The sequence below is a fragment of the Geotrypetes seraphini genome, chromosome 11 (genome assembly GCF_902459505.1).
Source record: "Geotrypetes seraphini chromosome 11, aGeoSer1.1, whole genome shotgun sequence".
In the NCBI taxonomy this organism is placed as follows: Eukaryota; Metazoa; Chordata; class Amphibia; order Gymnophiona; family Dermophiidae; genus Geotrypetes; species Geotrypetes seraphini.
In genome coordinates this window covers 136541704-136565587 of record NC_047094.1, presented here as the reverse complement: position 1 = coordinate 136565587, position 23884 = coordinate 136541704, and the positions used below count along the sequence as shown (strand labels likewise).

At 42.5% G+C, this 23884-nt stretch overlaps 1 protein-coding gene across 2 annotated transcripts; it reads left to right on the top strand.

Annotated features, from left to right (window-relative positions):
- The first annotated feature begins 403 nt into the window (after positions 1 to 403).
- ZHX3 (zinc fingers and homeoboxes 3) lies at positions 404 to 23581 on the top strand. 2 transcript variants are annotated; one of them, XM_033963705.1, is made up of 3 exons: positions 404 to 658; positions 11218 to 14169; positions 23206 to 23581. In XM_033963705.1, the coding sequence occupies exons 2-3, from the start codon at positions 11364 to 11366 to the stop codon at positions 23214 to 23216; spliced, it is 2817 nt and encodes a 938-aa protein (XP_033819596.1). In that variant the 5' UTR covers positions 404 to 658; positions 11218 to 11363; the 3' UTR covers positions 23217 to 23581. The 2 variants fall into 2 exon arrangements, with proteins under 2 accessions (XP_033819596.1, XP_033819597.1); XM_033963706.1 differs by having other exon boundaries at positions 416 to 551.
- The last annotated feature ends 303 nt before the right edge of the window (positions 23582 to 23884 follow it).

Here is a 23884-nt window from a genome sequence, read left to right as displayed (position 1 = left end):
GCACCTTAATGGTCAAAGGCCCCCCTGCCCGAAGCACCTTAAGTCAACCCCCCCTCCCCGAAGCACCTCAATAGTCAAAGGCCCCCCCCCCTCCTTGAAGCACCTCAATAGTCAAAGGTCCCCCCTCCCCGAAGCACCTTAATAGTCATAGCCCCCCCCATGAGTTTGCTAGCAACAGCCGCTAAACTTGTCTTTCATGAATGCGAACCGTTTCCGCCCGTGCGCCTTGCACGGAAATCAGCCGGCGTGAGTGTTCGCGCATGCGCCCTCGAGCAGCCCTTCCCCCACCAGACGGCTCCGCCGCTTGCGTGACGTCGCTCGTCACGTGCCGCGCGAGCTTTCGGCGAGGTTGGTTTCTCTGGTCGCCTTCCCCCTCCCCTCCCCCCCACCACCACAACACCTCCCTTTTTTTTTTTGTTAAGTCTGTGTATTCGTCTGATTTCTCGCCCGCGTGACGTTGCTTGGGCGCCTCGCGCCCTCTCTCTCTCTCTCTCTCCTCAGCCGCTCGGGGCTGGCGCGCGGGGATGTGCGCGTGAGAGGCTGCGACGCAGGTAGGAAACAGCAGCGGCAGCGCCGCCCCGTCGGACGTCGGCCGCGCTTTCGGTTCCAGGCCGCTGTTGGCCGTCGACAGGCCGATCTCCAGAGCTGCCCTGGCCCGGTGAGTGAGGGAGGGGAGCGACCGCCACAACCGTTTTGCTGTGGGGAGAAGAAAGTTTTCCCTGGGGCGAGGTGGGAGGAAGGAACAGGTGGGAGGGAAGCGAGTGTGGGCTCCTGGCTGGGAGGGAAGTTGGGGATAAGGAAAGGAGGTTGGAGGTACGGGAAGGGGTTGGGGAAGCTGGGGGTACGGGAAGAAGCTTGAGGGTAAGGAAAGGGGTTGGGGTACAGGAAGGGTGTTGAAGAGAAGCTGAAGGTACGGGAAGGGGCTTGGAGGGAGGTTGGAGGTACGGGAAGGGTGTTGAAGAGAAGCTGAGGGTACGGGAAGGGGTTTGGAGGGAGGTTGGGGGTACGGGAAGGGTGTTGAAGAGAAGCTGGGGGTACGGGAAGGGGTTGGAGGGAGGTTGGGGGTACGGGAAGGGTGTTGAAGAGAAGCTGGGGGTACGGGAAGGGTTTTGAAGAGAAGCTGAGGGTACGGGAAGGGGTTGCAGGGAGGTTGGGGGTACGGGAAGGGTGTTGAAGAGAAGCTGAGGGTACGGGAAGGGGTATGGAGGGAGGTTGGGGGTACGGGAAGGGTGTTGAAGAGAAGCTGGGGGTACGGGAAGGGGTTGGAGGGAGGTTGGGGGTACGGGAAGGGTGTTGAAGAGAAGCTGGGGGTACGGGAAGGGGTTGGAGGGAGGTTGGGGGTACGGGAAGGGTGTTGAAGAGAAGCTGAGGGTATGGGAAGGGGTTTGGAGGGAGGTTGGGGGTACGGGAAGGGTGTTGAAGAGAAGCTGGGGGTACGGGAAGGGGCTTGGAGGGAGGTTGGGGGTACGGGAAGGGGGTTGGAGTGAGGTTGGGGGTACCGGAAGGGTGTTGAAGAGAAGCTGAGGGTATGGGAAGGGGCTTGGAGGGAGGTTGGGGGTACGGGAAGGGTGTTGAAGAGAAGCTGAAGGTACGGGAGGGAGGTTGGAGGTACGGGAAGGGTGTTGAAGAGAAGCTGAGGGTACGGGAAGGGGTTTGGAGGGAGGTTGGGGGTACGGGAAGGGTGTTGAAGAGAAGCTGGGGGTACGGGAAGGGGTTGGAGGGCGGTTGGGGGTACGGGAAGGGTGTTGAAGAGAAGCTGGGGGTACGGGAAGGGGTTGGAGGGAGGTTGGGGGTACGGGAAGGGTGTTGAAGAGAAGCTGGGGGTACGGGAAGGGGGTTGGAGGGAGGTTGGGGGTACGGGAAGGGGGTTGAAGAGAAGCTGGGGGTATGGGAAGGGGGTTGGAGGGAGGTTGGGGGTACGGGAAGGGGGTTGAAGAAAAGCTGGGGGTATGGGAAGGGGGTTGAAGAGAAGCTGGGGGTACAGGAAGGGGGTTGGGGGTACGGGAAGGGGGTTGAAGAGAAGCTGGGGGTACGGGAAGGGGCTTGGAGGGAAATTGGAGGTATGGGAAGGGGCTTGGGGATAAGGAAAGGGGGTTGGATGTACGGGAAGGAGCTTGGAGGGAAGTTGGGAGTAAGGAAAGGGGGTTGGGGGTACAGGAAAGGTGTTGAAGAGAAGCTGGGGGTACGGGAAGGGGGTTGGAGGGAGGTTGGGGGTACGTGAAGGGTGTTGAAGAGAAGCTGGGGGTACGGGAAGGGGCTTGGAGGGAGGTTGGGGGTACGGGAAGGTGCTGTTCCCACCACATCATATCTCTTTCCTGATTTTCGTAGTGTTTGGGCTGATGGGGAAGTGGCTTATGCTTCCCTGCTTTGACTAGGTTTACCATGACTCCCAAGCCATAATCGTTCAAGGATTGGGCTGCTAGATTTGTGCTCAGATGCGTTGAAGGTTGTGCTTTTAATAACATGCCAAAGTGACCTGCACTTAACTGTTCTTTTGGTCTGGAGTCCTGCTTCAGCCCTCAAATCAGGTCTTAGATGTGGAGATGTTCACATCCACTGAGGTAGGGCTCTGAAAGGAGACTGACTTCAGGACCAGTGTTTGCAGTGGCCAAATTAGGAACTCTAAGAAGGTGCTTTGCAGCGGTTCTTGATCCCATCTAGGGGGGGAGGGGGGGCGCCGCCACCATAGCCACAACCACCACTGCCAGCCACCTTTTCTGGATATCCGGAATGAAGATGCCTGGGAAATTTGCATGCCATGGGAATGACAGGTGTCTACATTCATAAGGCATATCTTGAAAACCTGGCTGACTGGTGGTTCCCCAAGATAGATTTGCGAATCATTGGTCTATTAATAGAGGAAAAACCAAATGATAGTTGTGGATTCTGGCATCTTGAGCATTCGTTCACAGCACTGGTTCAGGCTGAAATGGAAGATGCTTCACCTTTTTGTTTTGATACTTCTAGTTTTTAAGAACAAAATGTTCATTATGTCTTTTGTGGAAAGTCTCATGTAACAGCAAATTAGTACATGTATAACCATACTTTAAAGTTTATTCTTTCTTAAAACTAGATTATGTTCATAATAATTAAAAGCCTTTATGTATTAATGAAGGGAAACAGTATAGAGGTACTGTTCAGTAAGATGACCTGTAGGCACTTATGAAAAAATCTGTTCAATTGAACTTTTTAACCTATTTGTAGGTTACTTTGCCCTGTTAAATGTTGAATACCCATATCTTTTCTTAAAAAAATAAAAAAGAGCCAAAACAACCCAGCATGCCATTGGCCAGTACTGTACTGATTGTTTTACACTTTGGGTTTTTTATGCCCTGCATTTTGTTTATGTGTTTTGGGATTCCTTTCCATTTGGGCTATAAGTTTGGTGGGTGGGGTAGATGACAAAGAGAGTTGTTTAGGTCAGGTTAATGGGAAACTGATGCTTTTGGAATAGCCTTTTATTATTTCTGAGAACATTCTGTAATCAGGAATGAGGTTAACCATTTTCTCCTGTTTAAGAACATTGTGCAAAAATCTGTTTTGCTTTCATTACTTTCTAATCTTTGTTCCCAGCATCTTGTCAAATGAAAAAGAATAATCCATGTATTCAAATATGGAAATTAGTTTGAAGCAGTAGTCTAAAGGACAGGTGTTTTAGAAGTGTAATGTAAATTGTTTCACCTCAATGTTTTGAGCATAAAAGTATATCATTTTTTATTTTTTTAAATTTAAATTTTCACACATGTATGGTAACACTTTAAAATTCTAATTGGTCCTTGAATGGCATCACAACAGATATGTTGACTGAAACTTCTGATTTAGCTGCAGGATGGGTCAGCCTGTTATACATCATAAGATTTTTGTATGAGAATTATTGTAATTTATTAGTCACATTTGTAGAGTATAGACCAGTGATTCCCAACCCTGTCCTGGAGGAACACCAGGCCAATCGGGTTTTCAGGCTAGCCCTAATGAATATGCATGAGAGAGATTTGCATATGATGGAAGTGATAGGCATGCAAATTTGCTTCATGCATATTCATTAGGGCTAGCCTGAAAACCCAATTGGCCTGGTGTTCCTCCAGGACAGGGTTGGGAACCACTGGTATAGACTACTTCATGATATAGCAGTACATATTTGCTGAGAGAAGAAAGATGACTGGCTATCCTGCAAATCTGAAGTAACTATAGCTGTAAAGAAACTTTAACCATTAAAGGGTGCCACAGATTCTAAATCCTTGAAGTTGATTGAAGAACATAGGACTATAAGAAGTGCAATGCTGAGAAGTCTAGTGGACCATATTCTGCTATTGAGACAGCCATAGGGGAAGCTACTGCTTGCCCTGGATTGGTATTGTAGCATATTGCTACTGTTTGGGTCTTTGCCAGGTACTTGTGACTTGGATTGACCACTGTGAAGATGGGATACTTGGACTATTGGTCTGACCCAGTAAGGCTATTCTTATGTCTTAGTGTAGGGGTAGGCAGTTCTGGTTCCCGAGAGCCGGAGCCAGGTAAGGTTTTCAGGATATCCACAATAAATATGCATGAGATAGATTTGCATCTCAAGGAGGCAGTGCAGACAAATCCATCTCATACATATTCATTGTGGATATCCTGAAAACCTGACCTGGCTACGGCTCTTGAGGACCGGAATTGCCTACCCCTGTCCTAGTGCATTTCTGTGGGAGAAGTTCAGTTCCTTTAGCATAGTATCTTAGTGAAATTCAGCAGTTAGAGAACAAAGCAAGGCACATAATGAAGAAATGCCAATGCTCGTCTTTTATTTATAATCTATGAAGCTTGCAGATCAAATATCTCACTTCATGGATATGTATTCATTGAGGTATCTTTAATCATTTTTTTAAGAAGTTTTTTTAGGACTGGTTAGTGGTGGCTACTTATCCAGAAAATCTTAATGGGTAAATGTCATGACTATTAAATATCACCATAAGTCGATAAATGTCTATACAAAATATGCTTATCAATGAATAGTAAGGTATCTTCATTGTGAATCAACACAATAGTGGAAAAAGTTATAAATAAGTAGGAGATCCACTCACTGCTGATATGGCTATCCTTCCTGTAGATCTTGCCAATGGACTGATCCTCAGACAAAATACACAATATTGGCCTGTTGAAGTACTAGCTGTGTTTTGTCTGAAGATCAATCCATTCTGTTCCCTATTTCTTAAAGACAATGTAATGAAATGCAATGAATACGAAGTGAGATATTTGATTTGCATGCTTCACAAATTATATATAAAAGTGTGTTGGGATATCTTCATTATGTTTTACATATTTTATAAAGGCTTTATTAAAATTAAGTTCAGTCATCTGCATTTCCAAATTAAATTATTATGGATTCCAATTCATCAGTTTCTGTTACATTAATTTGACACACTAAAACCAAAACCATATTCATATAAGAAGCCAAGGAAATTTCTGCTTTTTTGTAGAACAGCCTAGATTAAATCTGAAGTTATAGCTGGAGGTTTGACAGGTACAACAGCCACATAAGCTGCAGTGTCTCCCAAAGGGGTCCTGCCACCAACTTGCGCTGCTCCTTTGGAAGCCTCTGCTAGACTTAAAGCAGTGGTCTCAAACTCAAACCCTTTGCGGGGCCACATTTTGGATTTGTAGGTACTTGGAGGGCCGCAGAAAAAAAATAGTTAATGTCTTATTAAAGAAATGACAATTTTGCATGAGGTTATAGTTTATAAAACTTTCCTTTAACAGTTTTACCTTATGCAAAATTGTCATTTCTTTAATAAGACATTAACTACTTTTTCTGCGGCCCTCCAAGTACTCTATTTTTTCTGCAGCACTCACATTTAAAGTTTAATATCTTTTCTTTCTCAAAACTGGCACATTTCTATTACTAAATTGAAAATAAAATCATTTTCCTACCTTTGTTTGGTAATTTCATCAGTCTCTGGTTGCACTTTATTCTTCTGACTGTGCATCCAATATTTCTTCTCTTCTTTCAGCCTCCTGTATGCTTCCTCTCCTCCAGACCTCATTCCCTCCCCCAACTTTTTCTTTCTTTTTCTATGTCTGTCTTTCTCTGATTCCTTGTGTCCCCCCCTCTTTCTTTTTTCCTTCTGGCTCCCTGCCCCCCCCTTCTTTCTTTTTTCCTTCTGGCTCCCTGCCCCCCCCTTCTTTCTTTCTTCCTTCCTTCCTGCCCTCCCCCAATGCCACCGCCGCCGGGGAATAGGCTGCTGCTGATGTTGGCGCCATCGGGAACAGCCGAGATCTCCACGGGGCCAACCAACTCTCGCTGCCCGACGTCAATTCTAACGTCGGAAAGGACGTTCCGGGCAGCCAGGCAGCGATTGGCTAGCCAGAACGTCCTCGCAGCGAGAGAAGCAGGGAGATCAAAGAGCATGGTGCCGGCGGTGAGAAGGGAAGGGAAGCAGTTGAGCACCCCTGCTCTAGACGAGCCGCACTCTAGGAAGAACAGTGGAGGGTGACCAGTTGTGTGGACCGCCCCCCCCTTGGTACGCCACTGGAGCAGCATCGTGTCTGGCCGGCTCATTCCATTCAAAGCTGCCGGTGGCGGCTCCTTGCGAGATCCGCGCCTGTGTCTGAAGCCTCTCTGATGTTGTGATGTCAGAGAGGTTTCCGATGCAGGAGCGAATAGCGCAAGGAGCCGCCAACCCGCGACTTTGAACGGAACGAACCGGCCAGACCTGCTGCTGCTCCAAAAGGAAGGAATTATCCAGTCCAGACCGCGGGCCGCAAATAAAACTTGGAGAGCCACATGTGGCCTGCGGGCCGTATGTTTGAGACCGCTGACTTAAAGAAATGGTTTCCTCTTCTGCTATGCTTCCCCTTTCATTTGCGTAGGTTTCTAGTCATGAAGAAGTTTCTTAAGGAGGGGGTGGGGGCTCTCAATGATGTTTCACAATGGTGCCATGCAACATGGTAGTCTCCCCATAATATTTCCAGGTTTAGCAGTCACAGCATGTGTTCTGAGGCTCCCCAGGCATCGGAAAAGGTGACCACTGCTCAGGACTGAGCAAGTATCAAAATCACTGAGACTGAGAGAAGATGTGCCCTGAGTCAGCCTCTCATTAAGTCCTGAAAGGGCTCCAGATATGCTGGACTTGGGTGCTACCACAAAACAAGTACCGGTAATACTTGTTTGGGCAAGGTGAGACACTGCAGGGAAATTCAAAGTGCTGCTAATTCTCACCAGGCTTTTTGTGCTTCCCATTAGACTGAGGGGGCACAGCATCTGCTAAATATCTATCTTGTCTTCCTTTTAGGACACACGAGTCATGAGAGAGAAATGTCACCAGCTTAAGCGTGGGTCAAACAGGAGGAACTTTGATATTTGCAATAGTTGACTCCTGTTTTTTTCTGTTTGACCCACGCTTGAGCATGTGACATTTCTCCCTCCTGTGTTTGCTCTGCTGCTTTCGTCGTAGAGGTCTCTCAGACTTTTCTTCAGTGTCTTTCTTTTGGGACAGCATTTTTTGTAGACAAAGATAGCACTACTGCAGTCATGGTTAAATGTTAAACTCCTGTCCAGATCTGGGCATATATTGAAGCACTTCTGGTGGTGGATGCACATGGTTCCAGTGTCAAAATTGGAACATCAATTGTTCATCTAGAATATGTTTTTGAGACTGGTAGGTACCATAAGAGCCAACATTTTCAGAATGATTACGGGTGCTAAACCCAATAGGAATTACCACTCAGAGGGAGAGACAAAAGAAGTTTACTCAATATTGGGGGTGCTCAAGCACCCATAGAGCTGGCTTCTATGATAGGTACTCACGGATCATTGCATTTTAAAAGTTAGAACTTACAGTACAAGTTATTTTCTTCTTCAGACTTACATGCAGGAACTATGTTTACGCTTGACTAGACTTTTGACCTTTGTAACTTGGCTGTAAATTGATTGATTTTTTGTATAACACTGTCAGAGTGAAAAGAATATATTACAGCTAAGCCAGTTTATTCTTGAATGCGGAACAGTTAGTTCTAAAGAAATGAGACAATTACATAAGCAGAAAACCATTAACTAAAAAAATTCCAAAACTGAAAAAAGCATTTGTCTAGGAAGACCAAGCATAGAAGGCAGTTCTGGGCAAAAACATATACGGTACCTTTTTTTGCAGTTTTATTACAATCAAATTTTTAACTCTTAACAAGTGAGGAAAACATATACAGTAGTATGTTCATGGAATTCTTTCCAATCTTTGAGGGTTTCTGACTTGGAGGAGAGAAAGGAGTGGTGGCTTGAATGAAGCCGAAGCCAACTATTTGGTTGGTTTGGAAAGAATAATAAGATTAAACCAAGTACAACAGATTTTAAATGATGGGTTTTAAAAGTTTTAATAGGATGCAGCTATCTCATGGCCAGAACTGAATTAATATTACTTGACCCCTAGGCAAACATGCATTTTGGATCCTCCATTTACTTCTTTCAACTCCTGCCTTCCCCTATCCATACAGAGTCTCATTCACTCTTTCCCTCTCCTTCCCCCTCTTAGCCTGAACTTTGTTTATGGCTCTCCCCCCTCTCTTGCTTTCTTTTGGAAACAGCACAGAGAAAACTGCAGGTCATAGTTCTGGGTGTGGTGGATTATGAGATTTGTATGACAACACATTCTTTGTATGGAATGGCCTATTGTTTAGAGTAGGGGTGCCCACACTTTTTGGGCTTGCAAGCTACTTTTAAAATGACCAAGTCAAAATGATTACATTACATTAGTGATTTCTATTCCGCCATTACCTTGCAGTTCAAGGCGGATTACATCCAAACTAAAACAAGAATTACATTCAAAATTTGAAGGAGTAGAATAAGCGATGACATAAAATTTTTAAGGTAATAAAACGTTGGGTAAAGAGTTACCAATGGGAAGTAGAGGTCTTTAGGAGATAAGAAAAGGGTGAATTATGGGGTTTTAGATAACGTTTGGTAGATAGAAGAATATTAGAGAGTACTAAGAGTATAATGATCCACCAACAATAAAATTTTAAAAAACACAAAGCACACTGTAGGCAGAGAAAATGTTAATTATCATTTATAATCCGGGGTTTTTTTTCAAAGAGGTCAAGGCAGATGACTTTACGCAATGTCACCTCAGTAACAACTATACAAAAATAGACAAATATACCCCCTCCCTTTTTACTAAACTATGATAGTGGTTTTTAGCGCAGGGAGCTGCGCTGAATGCCTCATGCTGCTCTTGATGCTCATAGGCGCCCTGCGCTAAAAACCGCTGTTGCAGTTTAATAAAAGGGGGCCATAGTGCAAAATATAGACAGCAGATATAAATTCTCAAAATGGACACATTTTGATCACTAAATTGAAAATAAAATAATTTTTCCAACCTTTGTTGTCTGGTGATTTCATGAATCTCTGGTTGCACTTTCTTCTTCTGACTGAATATTTCTTTCCTTCTTTCAGCCTCCTGTATACTTCCTCTCCTCAAGACCTCATTCCATCTCCCAACTTTTTCTTCCTCTTTCCCTGCCCCCTCCCCTTTATTTTTCCCTGCCCCCTTTCTTTCTTTCTGTTTCCCTTCTTTCTTTCTGTCCCCCCTTTCTTTCTTTGTTTCCCTTCTTTCTTTCTGTCTCCCTTCTTTCTGTGTCTACCTGTCCCCTTTCTTTCTGTCCATCTTTCTCTTTCCATGCCCCCTTTCTTTCTTTCTGTCTCCCTGCCCTCCCCCAAGCCACCGCCATCGGGGAACAGGCCCTCAAGCTGTCCGCCGCCAAGTTGTGTGATGTCCCTGCTTCCTGACGTGGTAAACAGAAGTGCTGGGCCGACCAACCTTCCACCCAACGTCAATTCTGACATCGGAGAGGAAGTTCTAGGCCAGCCATCGGGGGGGGGGGGGGGGGAGGTGGCTGGCCCGGCACTTCTGTTTACCATGTCGGGAAAGCAAATATTGTCCATGGAGAAGCAGGTAAAATGTGAAGGCAACGCAAGTCTATCATGGAACACGGGATGGGCTCCACGATTGACTCGCGTTGCCTTCGCATTCGATCTTTTGGGCACCCCTGGTTTAGAGCATTTGGTTGAGAATTGGGGAAATTGGGCAAGACTTTAGTTAAAAAAAGGACATTTGGGGACTCCCAAAACAGGTTTCAAAAATAGTAAAAGGAAGACAGGAGTGTTTAAAGGGAGAGCAGAGCAAAGGATGCAAATTATCCCCATCAATTTCTAATCAGCATATAGAGGTTGAGAGGTGGTAGATTCAAAGGCAATGTTAGGATATTCTACTTTACGGAGAGGGTAGTGGATGCCTGGAATGCGCTCCCGAGAGAGGTGGTGGAGAGTAAAACTGTGACTGAGTTCAAAGACGCGTGGGATGAACACAGAAGATTTAGAATCGGAAAATAATATTAAAAATTGAACTAAAACTGATTATATTGTTGAAAATGTTATTTCCTGACTGGTACTATTGTTTGTATTTGCTTTTTACTGCTGGAATAATAAAAATCATTTAAACATAAAAATTGAACTAAGGCCAGTTCTGGGCAGACTTGCACGGTCTGTGTCTGTATATGGCTGTTTGGTGGAGGATGGGCTGGGGAGGGCTTCAATGGCTGGGAGGGTTTAGATGGGCTGGAGTAGGTTTTAACGGAGATTTCGGTAGTAGGAACCCAAGCACAGTACCGAGTAGAGCTTTGGATTCTTGCTCAGAAATAGCTAAGAAGAAAAAATTTAAATTGAATCAGGTTGGGCAGACTGGATGGACCATTCGTGTCTTTATCTGCCGTCATCTACTATGTTACTATCTCTTTTATCAGACTGACTTAACAAATTTGTAATATTACTTAACAGAGAGTGTGGCGCAGTGGTTAAAGCTACAGCCTCAGCACCCTGAGGATGTGGGTTCAAACCCACGCTGCTCCTTGTCATCCTGGGCAAGTCACTTAATTCCCCCATTGCCCCAGATACATTAGATGGATTGTGAGCCCACCGGGACAGACAGGGAAAAATGCTTGAGTACCTGAATAATTTCATGTAAACCGTTCTGAGCTTCTCTGAGAGAACGGTATAGAAAATTGAAAAAATAAAATAAAAAAATAAACTTTTCTTATTTTGCACTGACCTGATGAAGCTAGTTAAATGATTTAGTCAAATAAAAAGATATGACTTCCTACCAGTTCTGGTGTTTAAAAAAATCCATTTTTGTTTGACCTTATAGTTTTACTTAGCAAATCACAATGTTAATTTTTTTCTCTCTTCCTCAGGAGTACTGCAAAATGTGCGTGTTTTGGAAAGAAGTTGAAAATTTGGATTTATGCTACTTTGAACTGCATGGATTATCTGGAACTTTGAGACTGAAGGGCTTGGACAAAATAATTACTGAACACTAATCATCTCGTTAACTACAACTATGGCTAGCAAAAGAAAATCTACCACGCCTTGCATGATACCATTAAAGACTATGGTGTTAGAGGAGACAGATACAGACTTAGTTGAAAATTACAGTAAAAAAACTCAGCAGGAGACACATAATGAATTGTTGACGGTTGGTGATGTTTCCAAAACCACAAGCATCACTACTGCTGCTAATAATGCAGCCTTATCTAATGGTTATCAAAGTAGTATAGATGGTAATAATTATGTCTGTAAGTACTGTGATTTTGGTTGTCGAGATGTTAACAAGTTTGTTGATCACATGAGTTCAGAGCACTTGGACTTCAGCAGGGACCCTTCCTATGTGTGCATTGAATGCAGTTTCCTTGTAAAAAAACATGACGAACTTAAACATCACAATGAAGTGTCTCACTCTGGCGAGACCAGTTTTATTTGGAACGTGGCCAAACATGATAATCATATAACTGTGGAGCAAAGTATCTCTGATACCACCAGTAGCCAAGGCTTTTCAGGAGACTCTAACGAGGATGGGATTGATGGACAATGTGAAATTACAATCACCAAAACTCCTATTATGAAAATAATGAAGAGTAAAATGGAAACAAAAAAAATTCACACTGTGAGAGAGAATATGAAAGACAGCTCAACTTATCCATCAGTTAACGAAACTAGGAGGAAAAAAAATAACTATTCAGATACTTCTGAATCGGTATTAGTAAACCAATCATCAGTTAGTTCTGTGAACTCTTCACAAATTATCACTAGTTCAATGATTGGAACTCTACCTATTCTGCAGTCTGGTGTAACCCAAATAATGTCGGTACAGCAGCAACCATTAATGCACTCACAGCTACATCAGCAAATTCCCACTTCAGAATGCCTTCCTAAAGTAATGATTCCTTTGAGCAGCATTCCAACATATAATGCAACTATGGATTCCAACAGTTTCTTGAAAAATTCTTTTAATAAGTTCCCATATCCCACAAAGGCTGAGCTTTGCTATTTGACTGTTGTAACCAAGTACCCAGAAGAACAAATAAAGATTTGGTTTACAGCTCAGAGATTAAAACAAGGCATCAGTTGGTCACCAGAAGAGATAGAAGATGCAAGGAAGAAAATGTTTAACACTGTGTTTCAGCCTGTGCCACAGCCTGCCTTTACAGTTTTAAATGCTCCACTTGTAGCAAATGCTGGAAATGTCCAGCAGCTCATTCATACTGCTGTACCTGGTCAATTTGTTGGACAACCAAAAGAGACAGGAGGGCTACTTGTTAGTCAACCAGTTGTAGCAAATGGAGTGCAAGGAACAAGTTCATCTCTTACATTAGCAGTTTCCTCAGACCCTAATGAACAAGCTGCATCACAGCCCAGCATTTTGTCTGCAAATGTCAAAGTAGTAAATGCTGCTCAGTCTTTGCTTACGGTTTGCCCTAACATATCTTCTCAACATTATGTGGATCCCAATCTGTATAAAAACAAGAAATCTCATGAACAGTTATCTGCGCTGAAAAACAGTTTTTGTAAGAGTCAATTCCCTGCTCATAGTGAAGTTGAACGGTTAACAAGAATTACAGGTCTTGCTAAAAGAGATGTCCGAAAATGGTTTAGCGATAGACGATATCATTATCGAAATTATAAAGGAACAAGATCCTTTTTTGCAAGACATATGATGGTAAATTCACAACCAAATGTTACTTTCAGTACATCTTCTAAAGGTCCCGAGTTTGCTTACACACCACCTGTAACAACACAGTCGGCTACACACACAAGGAGGCAATCATGGCATCAGTCACCGGATTTTACACCAACAAAATATAAAGAAAGAGCCCCTGAGCAGGTTAAGGCTTTAGAAGATAGTTTTGCTCAAAATTCATTTCCTTCCGAGGAAGAAGTTGATCGCTTAAGGACTGAAACAAAAATGACAAGAAGAGAAGTAGATAGTTGGTTTTCAGACAAGAGAAAAAAAATTGCAGAGGAAGAAAAGGAAGAGGTGGCTGATCTAGAAGATGAAGACGGTGAAGAAAATTATGAAGATGTAGAATCTTCAGATGAACTGAGAATAGCAGAGGAAAATGAGTCACTTTCTGAGCTTAACAGTAATCATGGTACAGTGGAACGAAAAGTTAGTCCTATTAAAATTAATCTTAAAAATCTTCGAGTAACTGAGTCCAATGACAAAGGAGAATCACAAGGGGATAATGTAGACAGCCAAGAATATGATGAAACAAACAGGCTACCCATATCACAGAAAGATACAGTTCAGTTTAAGAAGACACTAGAACAGCAACATTTTCTAAAGAAATTTTTTGTGCAAAGTCAGTGGCCGACAAACCAAGAATATGACAGCCTTGCTGAACAATTAGGTCTGCAGAGGCATGAACTTGTTCGCTGGTTTGGGGATAGTAGGTATTCTTTTAAGAATGGTCAGTTGAAGTGGTTTGAGGCTTATAGGAGGGGCATCTACCCTCCACACTTGGCAGATACCAAGGCAAACAGCCATCCAGTTCTTGAGGACTACTTCGAAAAGTATAGTATGCTGTGTGATAATGATCTTGAGAGTCTTTGTGAAAAAACACAAATGACAGAAGAAGAAATTAAGATGTGGTTTGCTGTGAATACAGAGGAAGAGGAATTTAGGGCAGCATCAGATGCTGGCATTGAGGATCAGAATACAATGTTTGATTACCAACAAGGAAGCCAACAAGGAACTTCTAATTCATATTCAGAAGAATCTGAAAATAGTGAATGCTGGAAGCCCAGTAACAAGGAAAGTTGTTCAGAGTCCTTTGGAATTTTTAGTCAGCAGTCCAGAATTGAACTTGGTAAGAAATATACATTAATAGATTAATTATGGTGTTTCTGTATCACTTTTCTTATAGAAGTGTTCTCGGATCTTAATTAGCAGGTTTCCTGTGCCTCTTTATTAATTTGGTGTACTAAATAAGATATTCTATATACTGTGAAATAATATATCAAAGGTATATACAATAGCAATAGTCCTTTCAAAAATCTAGGTACTAAAATTACCATTCTGGTCCATTGGCCCAGTCCAGAATGCATTGGGGTCATGCCCCTCAGCTAGCCAGTGGAGGTGAGATTTTTAAGTTGTGAGCTGTGCCCTATGAAACACCACCTCAATCGGGACAAAAAGTTTAAAAAAATTCTGCTGGAGCAAAATGCCAACCAGTATCAGAAGATAACTCCAGATGATATTTCAACAACTTTCATCAGCACCAACAGTATCTATCTCCCAAAGTGCTCAGAGAAATTGATGTCAATTGTAAAACCATGAGACCAAATGTGGGCAAACGTCCACTAGTCAATAGCTCATATTCTCAATCATCGCATTTTCCTTGTTAATTATCTTATAAATGCAAACAAAAGCTCAATAAATCTGCACTTATCTGTCAATAGTTCTCTTAAAAGCAGATATTTTACAATCCTCTCAAACTAGTTTCATTAAGACTTCTGACAGATAAGTGCAGATTTATTGAGCTTTTGTTTGCATTTATAAGAGAATTAACAAGGAAAGTGCGATGAATGAGAATATGAGCTATTGACCAGTGGACTTTTGCCCACATTTGGTCTCATGGTTTACAATTGACATCAATTTCTCTGAGCACTTTGGGAGATACATACTGTTGTGTGCTGATAAGTTGTTGAAATATCATCTGGCGTTATCTTCTGATACTATGAAACACTACAGCATCAGCTTCCCTGCCTTCTCTAGTCCAGCAAAGGCTAACAGGCATTCTATACAGCATCAGACTGATCTGGTAGAAGAGCTCCTAGGCTTAGTTAGAGAATAGGTTCCCCAGTTGAATTCTCTTTGGTCAGAGAGGGGTCCAGAATTCTGCCATGAGGTTCCATGTTGCCAGGGATATATAATTTAATCCAGGGTATAAGTCATACCAGCATGAGAGACTTGATACTATGAGATATGGTGGCACATCAGGACCTTTTGCTGATTTGTTTGAAGGAATATCTTCTCTGATAGTTTGGGTATGCCTGATATCCTCCTTCTGTGGCCTTCACAGTTAACCTGCACCCAAAATTCAGTTACCTGTTTATTGCCAAAGCTCTGAAAATAGGCTTGTTTCATGTGGAACACACCGATATGGTTTATGATATATTGATTTATTATAATCCACCTGGGCCGAGGAGCAGAACATCATAACTGTACATACGAGTAAACATTAAAAACAAAATGCTGTAGCAATCACTAGAGACGCCGACTGCAGGAGAAAGGAAAACAAACAAACCATAAAAAGGGGTACAATTTTATATTTACACTGCATATCATACCTTGCCATATCAGAAATGACTCTGGAACAAACCATCACTGTGCCATTCTTTCAGGTTCAACAAGTAAATAAAACAATCTTCAATAACTTTTTAAATGTAGCACTATTTGCAAATCTTATTTGTAACAGAAGCTAGTTCAGTTATAGCAAAAGTACATCTAGAGCAGGGGTTTTCAGCCCAGTCCTTGGGTTATATCTAGCCAGTCAGGATTTATACCTACAGTCTATATGCATGAGAGAGATTTGCATGCAATAGAGGTAATGCATCCGAAACCTGAACTGGCTGAGTGTGTCCTGAGGACTGGGTTGAGAACCCCTGCTCTCAAGTGTTCAAAATATGCCAACTCAGGTCTTTCATTACAGAGGACACATCCCCTCTGATTGCAGTATCCAGCTCTATCTATAAATCTGTAAAACCGATTTTAACTAAATAGCTGAATCCTGTTTTAAAGCTTTACTATATTTCCCCATGTATAGGCTTCTCCACATGATAGGCCACAGAAAATGCTGAGTTTAGTTTTAAAACTGTTAGATAAGCCGCCCATGTTACTAGCCACAGCTTAACTAACAGTAGCTGAACATTTTAAAAATTAGCCCCCTCCTGGGTACCTTTTTAAATCCCCCTTTCATACCTCCCTCGCTGGACGGCTGCCACCTGCCTCCCCCAATCTCGCGGCCAGCGGTGCAGGGCAGAAGTGAACTTTTCGGTATCTAGGCTGGCCCCGTGCCGCTTCCTGAATGGCTGCCGTCAGTTTTCACGGGACTCGTAAGAACTGACGGCAGTCATTTAGGAAGCGGTATGGGGGCCAGGCTGGATGCTGAAAAGATCACTCTTGCCCTGCATTGCTGGCCGCGAGATTGGAGGAGGCAGCCGTCCAGCGAGGGAGGTATGTAAGGCGGATTTAAAAAGGTACGGGGTGGATGATTTACAGGGGGGGTATGTCTTTAGATAGGCCGCCACATTTAAGTAAGCCGCACCCAGTACTCATGTTCGTAAAATCCATGTAGAAGCCGCAGCCTATACATGGGGGAAATACGGCATATATCAAGGAAGAATTTTAAAATAACTCTCCCTTCAAAAAGAAGCCAGTTCACTTGTTTAGAATTGGTGAGAGTTGCTGAAATCAAGAGCAACCTGTAATAAGTTGAGCTGCAGTATTTTGTAGTTTAGAAAAGCTTTATACAGGATATCGGCAAGCCAAGATATAAAAAATTGTAATAATTTAAACTGCTCAGAACCAAAATTTTGCACAAGTGTATTAAAAAAATCACCAGGAGTACTACTTTTCAGTTTACTAAGTGCAGTTTTAAAGAAATTCTTAATCAAAGCAACAGTCTGAGCCCTAAATAATAAATTAGAATCTAGAACTATGAACTTGGAGCTTGAATTAATGAGTCAAAGCCAACGTGGTTTTAGTCAAGGGACATCTTGCCTTACTGATCTACTGCATTTCTTCAAAGGGTGAATAAATATGTGGATAAAGGCGAACCAGATATTATGTATCTGAATTTTCAAAAGGTATTTGACAAAGTTCCTCAAGAAAGACTTATAAGGAAATTAGAACATAAGCACATAATAATAGCCTTACTGGGTCAGACCAAAGGTCCATCAAGCCCATTCTCACGGTGGCCAATCCAGGTCACTAGTACCAATCAGGGCAAGCAATGTCTTCTGGATTAAGAACTGGTTGAAAGATAGAAAACAGAGAGTAGGGTCAGTATTCTCAATGGAGAAGGGTACTTAATGGGATTTCCCAGGGCCAGTGCTGTGCTTTAACATATTTATCAATGATCTAGAGATGGGAATAGCTAGTGAGGTAATTAAATTTGGTGATGACACACAAAATTGTTAAATTGCAAGAGGACTAAAGTTGCGAGACTGGGTGTCAAAATGTAGATGACATTTAATATGAGCAACTGTAAAGTGATGCATACGGGAAAAGGAACTTGAACTATTGCTATTTGATGCAGAATTCCACATTAGGAGTCACCGCCCAGGAAAAGGATCTGGGTGTCATTGTTGAGGATATGTTGAAACCCTCAGTTCAGTGTGCAGATAATAGAGCAAATAGAATGTTAGGAATTATCAGGAAAGGAATGGAAAACGGAGATGAGAATGTGCAATTCTGGTCGCTGTATCTCAAAATAGATGTAGCAAGAAAAATGATAAAAGGGATGGGATGAGTTCCCTATGAGGAAAGTGGCTATGATAGCAATTTTTCTTCTTCAAAATTGCCCTACTCACCTTTAAAACACTCATATCTAGAAAGACAGCCTTCATTGATAAATTACTTATTCCACATGCCCCCACTAGAAACCTAAGATCTTCTCAAAGTTTACTCTGTACCCTCCCTCAAGACCTGCCATAGGCATTGTACGACTTCATTCGCTGCTACTGCTCCACTAATCTGGAACTCTCTGCCCTCCAATCTCGGAGAAGAATCAAATATTGATAAATTCAAAAGAGCCTTAAAAAGCTTCTTATCTAAAGATGCTTTTGTTCATTGACTTGGTCTTCTCAGATTCTGTAAAGGCAGCTGTGAATAACTTTTCCCCCTCCCTTTTGTGCTATCCTTCATTGCGATCTTTTCTGATTACATTGTTGTTCACCCCCCCCCCCCTCAGCCCTCTTGTTTCCTGTTCGTATGCTTGTTTTTGGTCCATGTCTTGGCTTTTGCTAACCTTTTTAAATTTGTATTCCCTCCTTTTTAACTGCATTGTACATCGCCTAGTGTTGATAGGTGAGTAATCTCTTCCCCTTTCTTTACCAGCGATTTTCCGCACACATAGTATGGATATAATTTGTATGCTATGGTGCTGAGAATCGTCAGTAAAACAAAAATTGCTCCCACAACGGTATTTGGAGCTTGGAGAATCTGGCCCTGAAAGATTATGTAGATCTTATTAGTAAATGGAATCAAGACCTGGTGCCATCTTGGAGGGTCACTAAAGTTGTATGCAAATTTAAAAGAAGTTCCATCTTTAGTACATAATTTCATTTTTGGCATATAATACTAATCTGTATTAATGCCAATTCAAATGAATTCACAGAGCATAACTTTCACAAAGTCAAGTGTTTAGGGTTGTGTTCCATTCTCTTGTTTGAAGTGCCAAGACTATTTGGGACTTTTAGACAAATCTAACCCCTTATATGGAGCAACACTTAGCAAGTCACCATTGAAATGTTTACTGGAATATATGGAGGCAAGTGGGGTCAGAGGTGCAAGAGCTGATATATGGATACATTTATTTTACAGGTCTGGACACAGGGATGCACATCCATATATTGGTTGTGCCAAAATAGTTTTCATAGCCTCCTAACAATATCTAATATACTTTAAATGTTACACAGCTTTTTATTTTATTGATTTGGGAATCATATGTATAATCTTTATCTCCGAGGGCCTAGAATCTGATCTTGAATATATTAAAAGGAGGTAAAGGTTTAGGTACTGGTAGTCAAAAGAGAGAGCACAAGCGTATTGTGTTCGGGGTGTGTGGAATGTATAAAAATGGTGATGACTGTTTAAATATTGGCTATATTTGTTTAGGTGAAAATGTAAAAAAAATTTATTTTTTTTTTTGGTTTAATGTTACAATCGCTACTAAAAATGGATTTAGAGTAAGGAACAAATTGTAAATGAAGAGTATGATGATTTTTCCCTAGTAGCTGAGGATTGTTTGCAGATTACAGTATTGACTTTCTGGAATCTTTAAGCCAGGAGGGCTGCTATTCATGTTAAAGACTATGGCATTGTGTCCTAATCAGGATTGGCTACTCAAACTTTTCTTTAAATACTGTAATTCTGTTTCTTGCTTTTGAATGTGAAGATTTTTCCTGGTTTGTAACAATTATACAAAAAAGGCATAAAGAATTTCTGTGAATACATCTTAGAGTTTTGGGCCTGGGTGCTTTACTATATTTTGAAAAATAAAATAGTGTTGTAAATGTGTAAATACATACAGAAAGGAAAAATCCTTATAATGAAAAAAAAATTTTGAGAGGGGTACAAAGAAAAAATTAACTGAATCCTGCTTTGTAGATCTGCCTCGTTAGAAGAGACTGAGCATTTTGCAGACAGAGAAATTGTGAAAACTCGGTTTAGGAAGCCTCAGCTTTGATTTCGTCTCTTCAATCTATGAATTAAATTTTTCATTTGATTGTTATGTTCCAACATGAGCCTGACTTGATATGATTTTGCTTTCAATAATTGCAGCAATGTAATCCTAGTTCTTGTTCAATCCCACTCTGTTCCTTGACAAGTGGTACTCAATCCCAGCTCATGAGATCTCTTGTAGGAAGCTTAATTTTACCTCAGGACTGCCCTCTGACTTCCAGTTGTCTTCCTACAAGTGACAATAGGAGCTAGACTTTTCACAGCTTTGCATACTACAGAGATTCCCTGTAGGGACAGCTCTGGCTGCAGGAAATCACAGACTTTACTGGTAAACTCTGCTTCCTGAGGGTTGTCTTCTCTGCAGTGCTCCCACCTGGACAGCCTGCATTCATAGACTGGGACTCGGGGACCGTTCCATTGCAGCATTGCTCACTCCAAGTTCATCTGCTAGTGGGTTTGAGCTCAGGCTGTGTGTCTCCGTAGTGTGTATCCGGGATCAGGGCCCACTGCATTCCTCCACCCATTCGCGTGCGCGGCATTTCTGGGTGAGGTAGAGGTCTCTGGCCAGAGCGTTTGGCCTGAGAGGCAGAGAGAGAACCAGCAGTCCAGGTTCTAAGGCTTGTTGAGGCAGAGAACCTCCCTCTAAGCTGGTTTCAGCTTCCATCTTGCAGCTGTCAGCATGACATAGTAACAGGCTGACAGCCTGTGAAATCGATTTTTGGGGGTTCTTCAGATTGGGATTTTAAATGGTTTGAAAGTTAGCCCTAGGTCTCCCCACTCCTAAAATTGCTTTGTTTTAGAGGTTGTAGTTTTCCCTGCCAGTTTTATTAGTAAAATTGCTCCTACTGCAGCCATCTTGGATTTTCCAGATCTGAATTTAAAGCTTTTGTCTGCCTCTACAAGCTTTGTTTTTGCAAGCAAAAACATCAGATGGACTCCTCAGGGCAAGATACTTTGGATTCATGCCCAGTTTGTGGTGGATGGCTGATAGGCGAACATCTCTGTTCCACAAACCGAGTGGCGTGTGAGAGGGAAGTGGCGTCTGCTTTAGACCCCTCTGCCCCTTCAGCAGGATCTCAGGCCTGTCTAAAAAGACGAAAATGGCTCGGGCCAGTACAAGTGAGTCCCCAATGAATGGAGTCTCTGTTGGCGTCTGAGATTCTTCTTTCCTAGGATGTGGGTCCCCAGCTGAGGGACCATGCGCAGCTGAGAGATGATCAACCGATGGACAATTCAGATGATGTGACCATGTCTTTGACTACTCAGGCAGGCACCTTCACACTGGGGGATTTGGCTGCAGTCATGGATCTGCAGGATTCAGATCTGGGAGATTAGCTCTAGCCCCTAAAAAATAAGGACACTAAGAAAGAGCTCCCACATGGACCTTTGAAAAAGCCCTTTTTGGGCGAAATGGGTCCAGTCGGGGCATGCTAGAGACACTGCATTAAAAGGATAAGTAAAAAAGAAACTTTTACTGTTGTATAGTCTTTATTTATTTTTGAAAGAATGATAGTAAGTCAAACAACAGTATTTAAATACAGCATTAGGAGGCTATGAAAAGAGCCAACAGTGGTTATACTTATATTTAGATGTGAATGATATTGAAGGCTTCCGCCATTCTGTGATTGAACCCAAATTAGTGAGGTATTCATCTGTTGTGGTTGTTTCCAACTGGCCTCACTACTTCATCTTCAATATTCTTTTAGTGTCTACTAAGCTCAAACTTCCCTGCCACTCTTACCTCCTCACACAGGGTCCCGTTGCCCTGCAGGATATGAACCGCTTTGATCTTACGGCCTGGCTCTCAAGTGCGCAGATTTAATGCGCAGAGGCTACTCGACAGAAGTGATAACTACCATCTTGCGCAGCAAAAGGTAGTCAACTGTGGCAGCGTATGCGAAGGCTTGGAGGTGTTTTCAGCATTGGTGTACTCGGAAGAATGAAGATCTGAGTTCGACATCGATCCCACTTGTGCTTGCCTTTCTTCAAGAAGGCTTGGAAAAGGGACTTGCAGTTGGCTCTCTGAGGGTTCAGATTGCTGGACTTTCCTGCTTTGGTCCTATGCCCCTGAGGGGCTCCCTGGCCGCTCATACAGATGTAGTTAGGTTTCTGAAGGGTGCGTTATAGCTACCCCCTCCATTGCGTCAACCATTTTCAGGGCACTGGCTAGTTCACCCTATGAACTGTTAGACCAAGATGGACCTCACCATCAAGACTGTCTTGGTGGCCATTACATCGGCCTTGTCTTGCAGAGATCCTTTTCTGCAGATTATGAATTCCAGCATGATACTTCGAAGGTGATTTCTAGTTTTCACCTTAACCAGGAGGTGCGGTTGCCAGCCTTTGCACCCTCTGGTTCAAACAAACATGACAAGGTGTTAAAATTACTGGATATATGCAGACTTTTGTTGAGGTACTTAGAGGTCACAAACTAGTTTCATTTGTCTGATCATTTGTTCTTGCTGGTTGGTACAGTCCATAAGGGCCAACTAGTGCTTCAAAAGCCACCATTTCCAGGTGAATTTGCACAGTCATGTCCTTCGTCTATATTGGAGCTGGAAAGCGGCCTCCTTTTTCAGTAAAGGCTTCCTCTGCATGAAGCATAGCTTCCTCGTGGGCGGAATCTTCAGCTGTTTCCCTAGAAGAGATTTATAGAGATGCCACTTGGTCCGCCTTGCATACCTTTTATGAAGTTTTACAAGATAGACATGGCAGCTAAGCAGGATTCTGCTTTTGTTTCTTAAGTTTTGGCAGCCAGCTCATCAGTCACACCCTGAATTTGAAGTACTGCTCTCTTATGTCCCACTTGTCCAGGAATAGAATGGGATTATACAAGAATGAAAGATTAAGTTCTTACCTTTGCTAATCTTCATTTTTGAAAATCCACACTGTTCCTGGAACCTGACCTGGGAGTTGCTGATTCTCCAATTGTCTGCCTCAATAGGTACTGTTAAGTTGTATCTTTGGTTCTTTGACTATGTTTTCTAACATTAACATCTGATCATATTGTGCACTTTGCCCTGAAGGATTTTAGCTAATGTGCCCCCCCCCCCCCTATTAGTGCAGGCTGTCTCCTTGTTCTGATTTTCTGCAACCTGTTTTAACAGTTCATGATGGTTATGCAGTTTTATGATACGAGTAGATTAGACTTGTTTTTCAGGGAGTATCCCCATACTCCTCCCTTTTCTGTGTCCTGTACAGGTATTACTGTCTGCTTTTGTACCAAGTGGAAGTCAGGGCAGTCCTGAGGTAAGAGGGGAGGGTCAAAAATATGTAAAATGAGGCTTCCTATAAGAGATCTTTTGAGATGGGATTGACTACCCATTTGTCCAGGAATAGAGTGTGGATTTACAAGAAAGAAGATTAGCAAAGGTAAGAACCAAATCTTTTGTTCATGCATATGTTTTGGCTTATTTATTTATTTATTTATTTGCAGAAGCAGATTGAACATGAAACTGCTTAGAAATGGATCTGGCTAAATAAGAAAATTTAAACCTGTGGCCCTCATCTGATTCTCAGCAAGGGAATATATGGAAGTATGCTGCCATTTAAGAAGCAGAGGTGTGAAAGCAAGAGAAAACTAAGTAGAAAAGTGCAGAGGTGCCCTCAGAACAACCTGGAATACTGTGCAAAATTGGACAGCATAAAATCTCAAGCTGAACTTCTACCCTGCGGCCGGTTTTGCCTTCTGTTGGGATAGTCATTAAGATTTCTTATTCATCAGTGGAATCAACTCTTTTGTATACGTTTTATCAATGGACCTGTAATAAAACTGCAGCCACTGGCTTCTAAGCCTTTGTATTACATAGTGATTCTGAATATCCTTGTAGTGGATTTTTTGTGTACATGTAGTCTGGTGTTTGTGTTCACACAAAATCTTATTTATATACATACAAATATACAGATTCTTGGTTTTAAAACCTGTACATAGGATGATTACTTTTCTAGATAGCGTTTTAATATGCTGTTCAGTGTAATATGTGGATTCAAGGCTGAGTGATTTGTGTATGTTGGAAATAATGGGCACCGAGGGCAAACCAGCTAACCCTAACCCCTTGCTCTAGTTGTGAATGAATCCCTCAGTTTCTTTTTTTTATTCCCTATATACTCTTTGA

Coding starts and splice junctions, on each gene's coding strand:
- ZHX3 (XM_033963705.1), top strand. CDS start 11,364: ATGGCTAGCAAAAGAAAATCTACCACGCCTTGCATGATACCATTAAAG.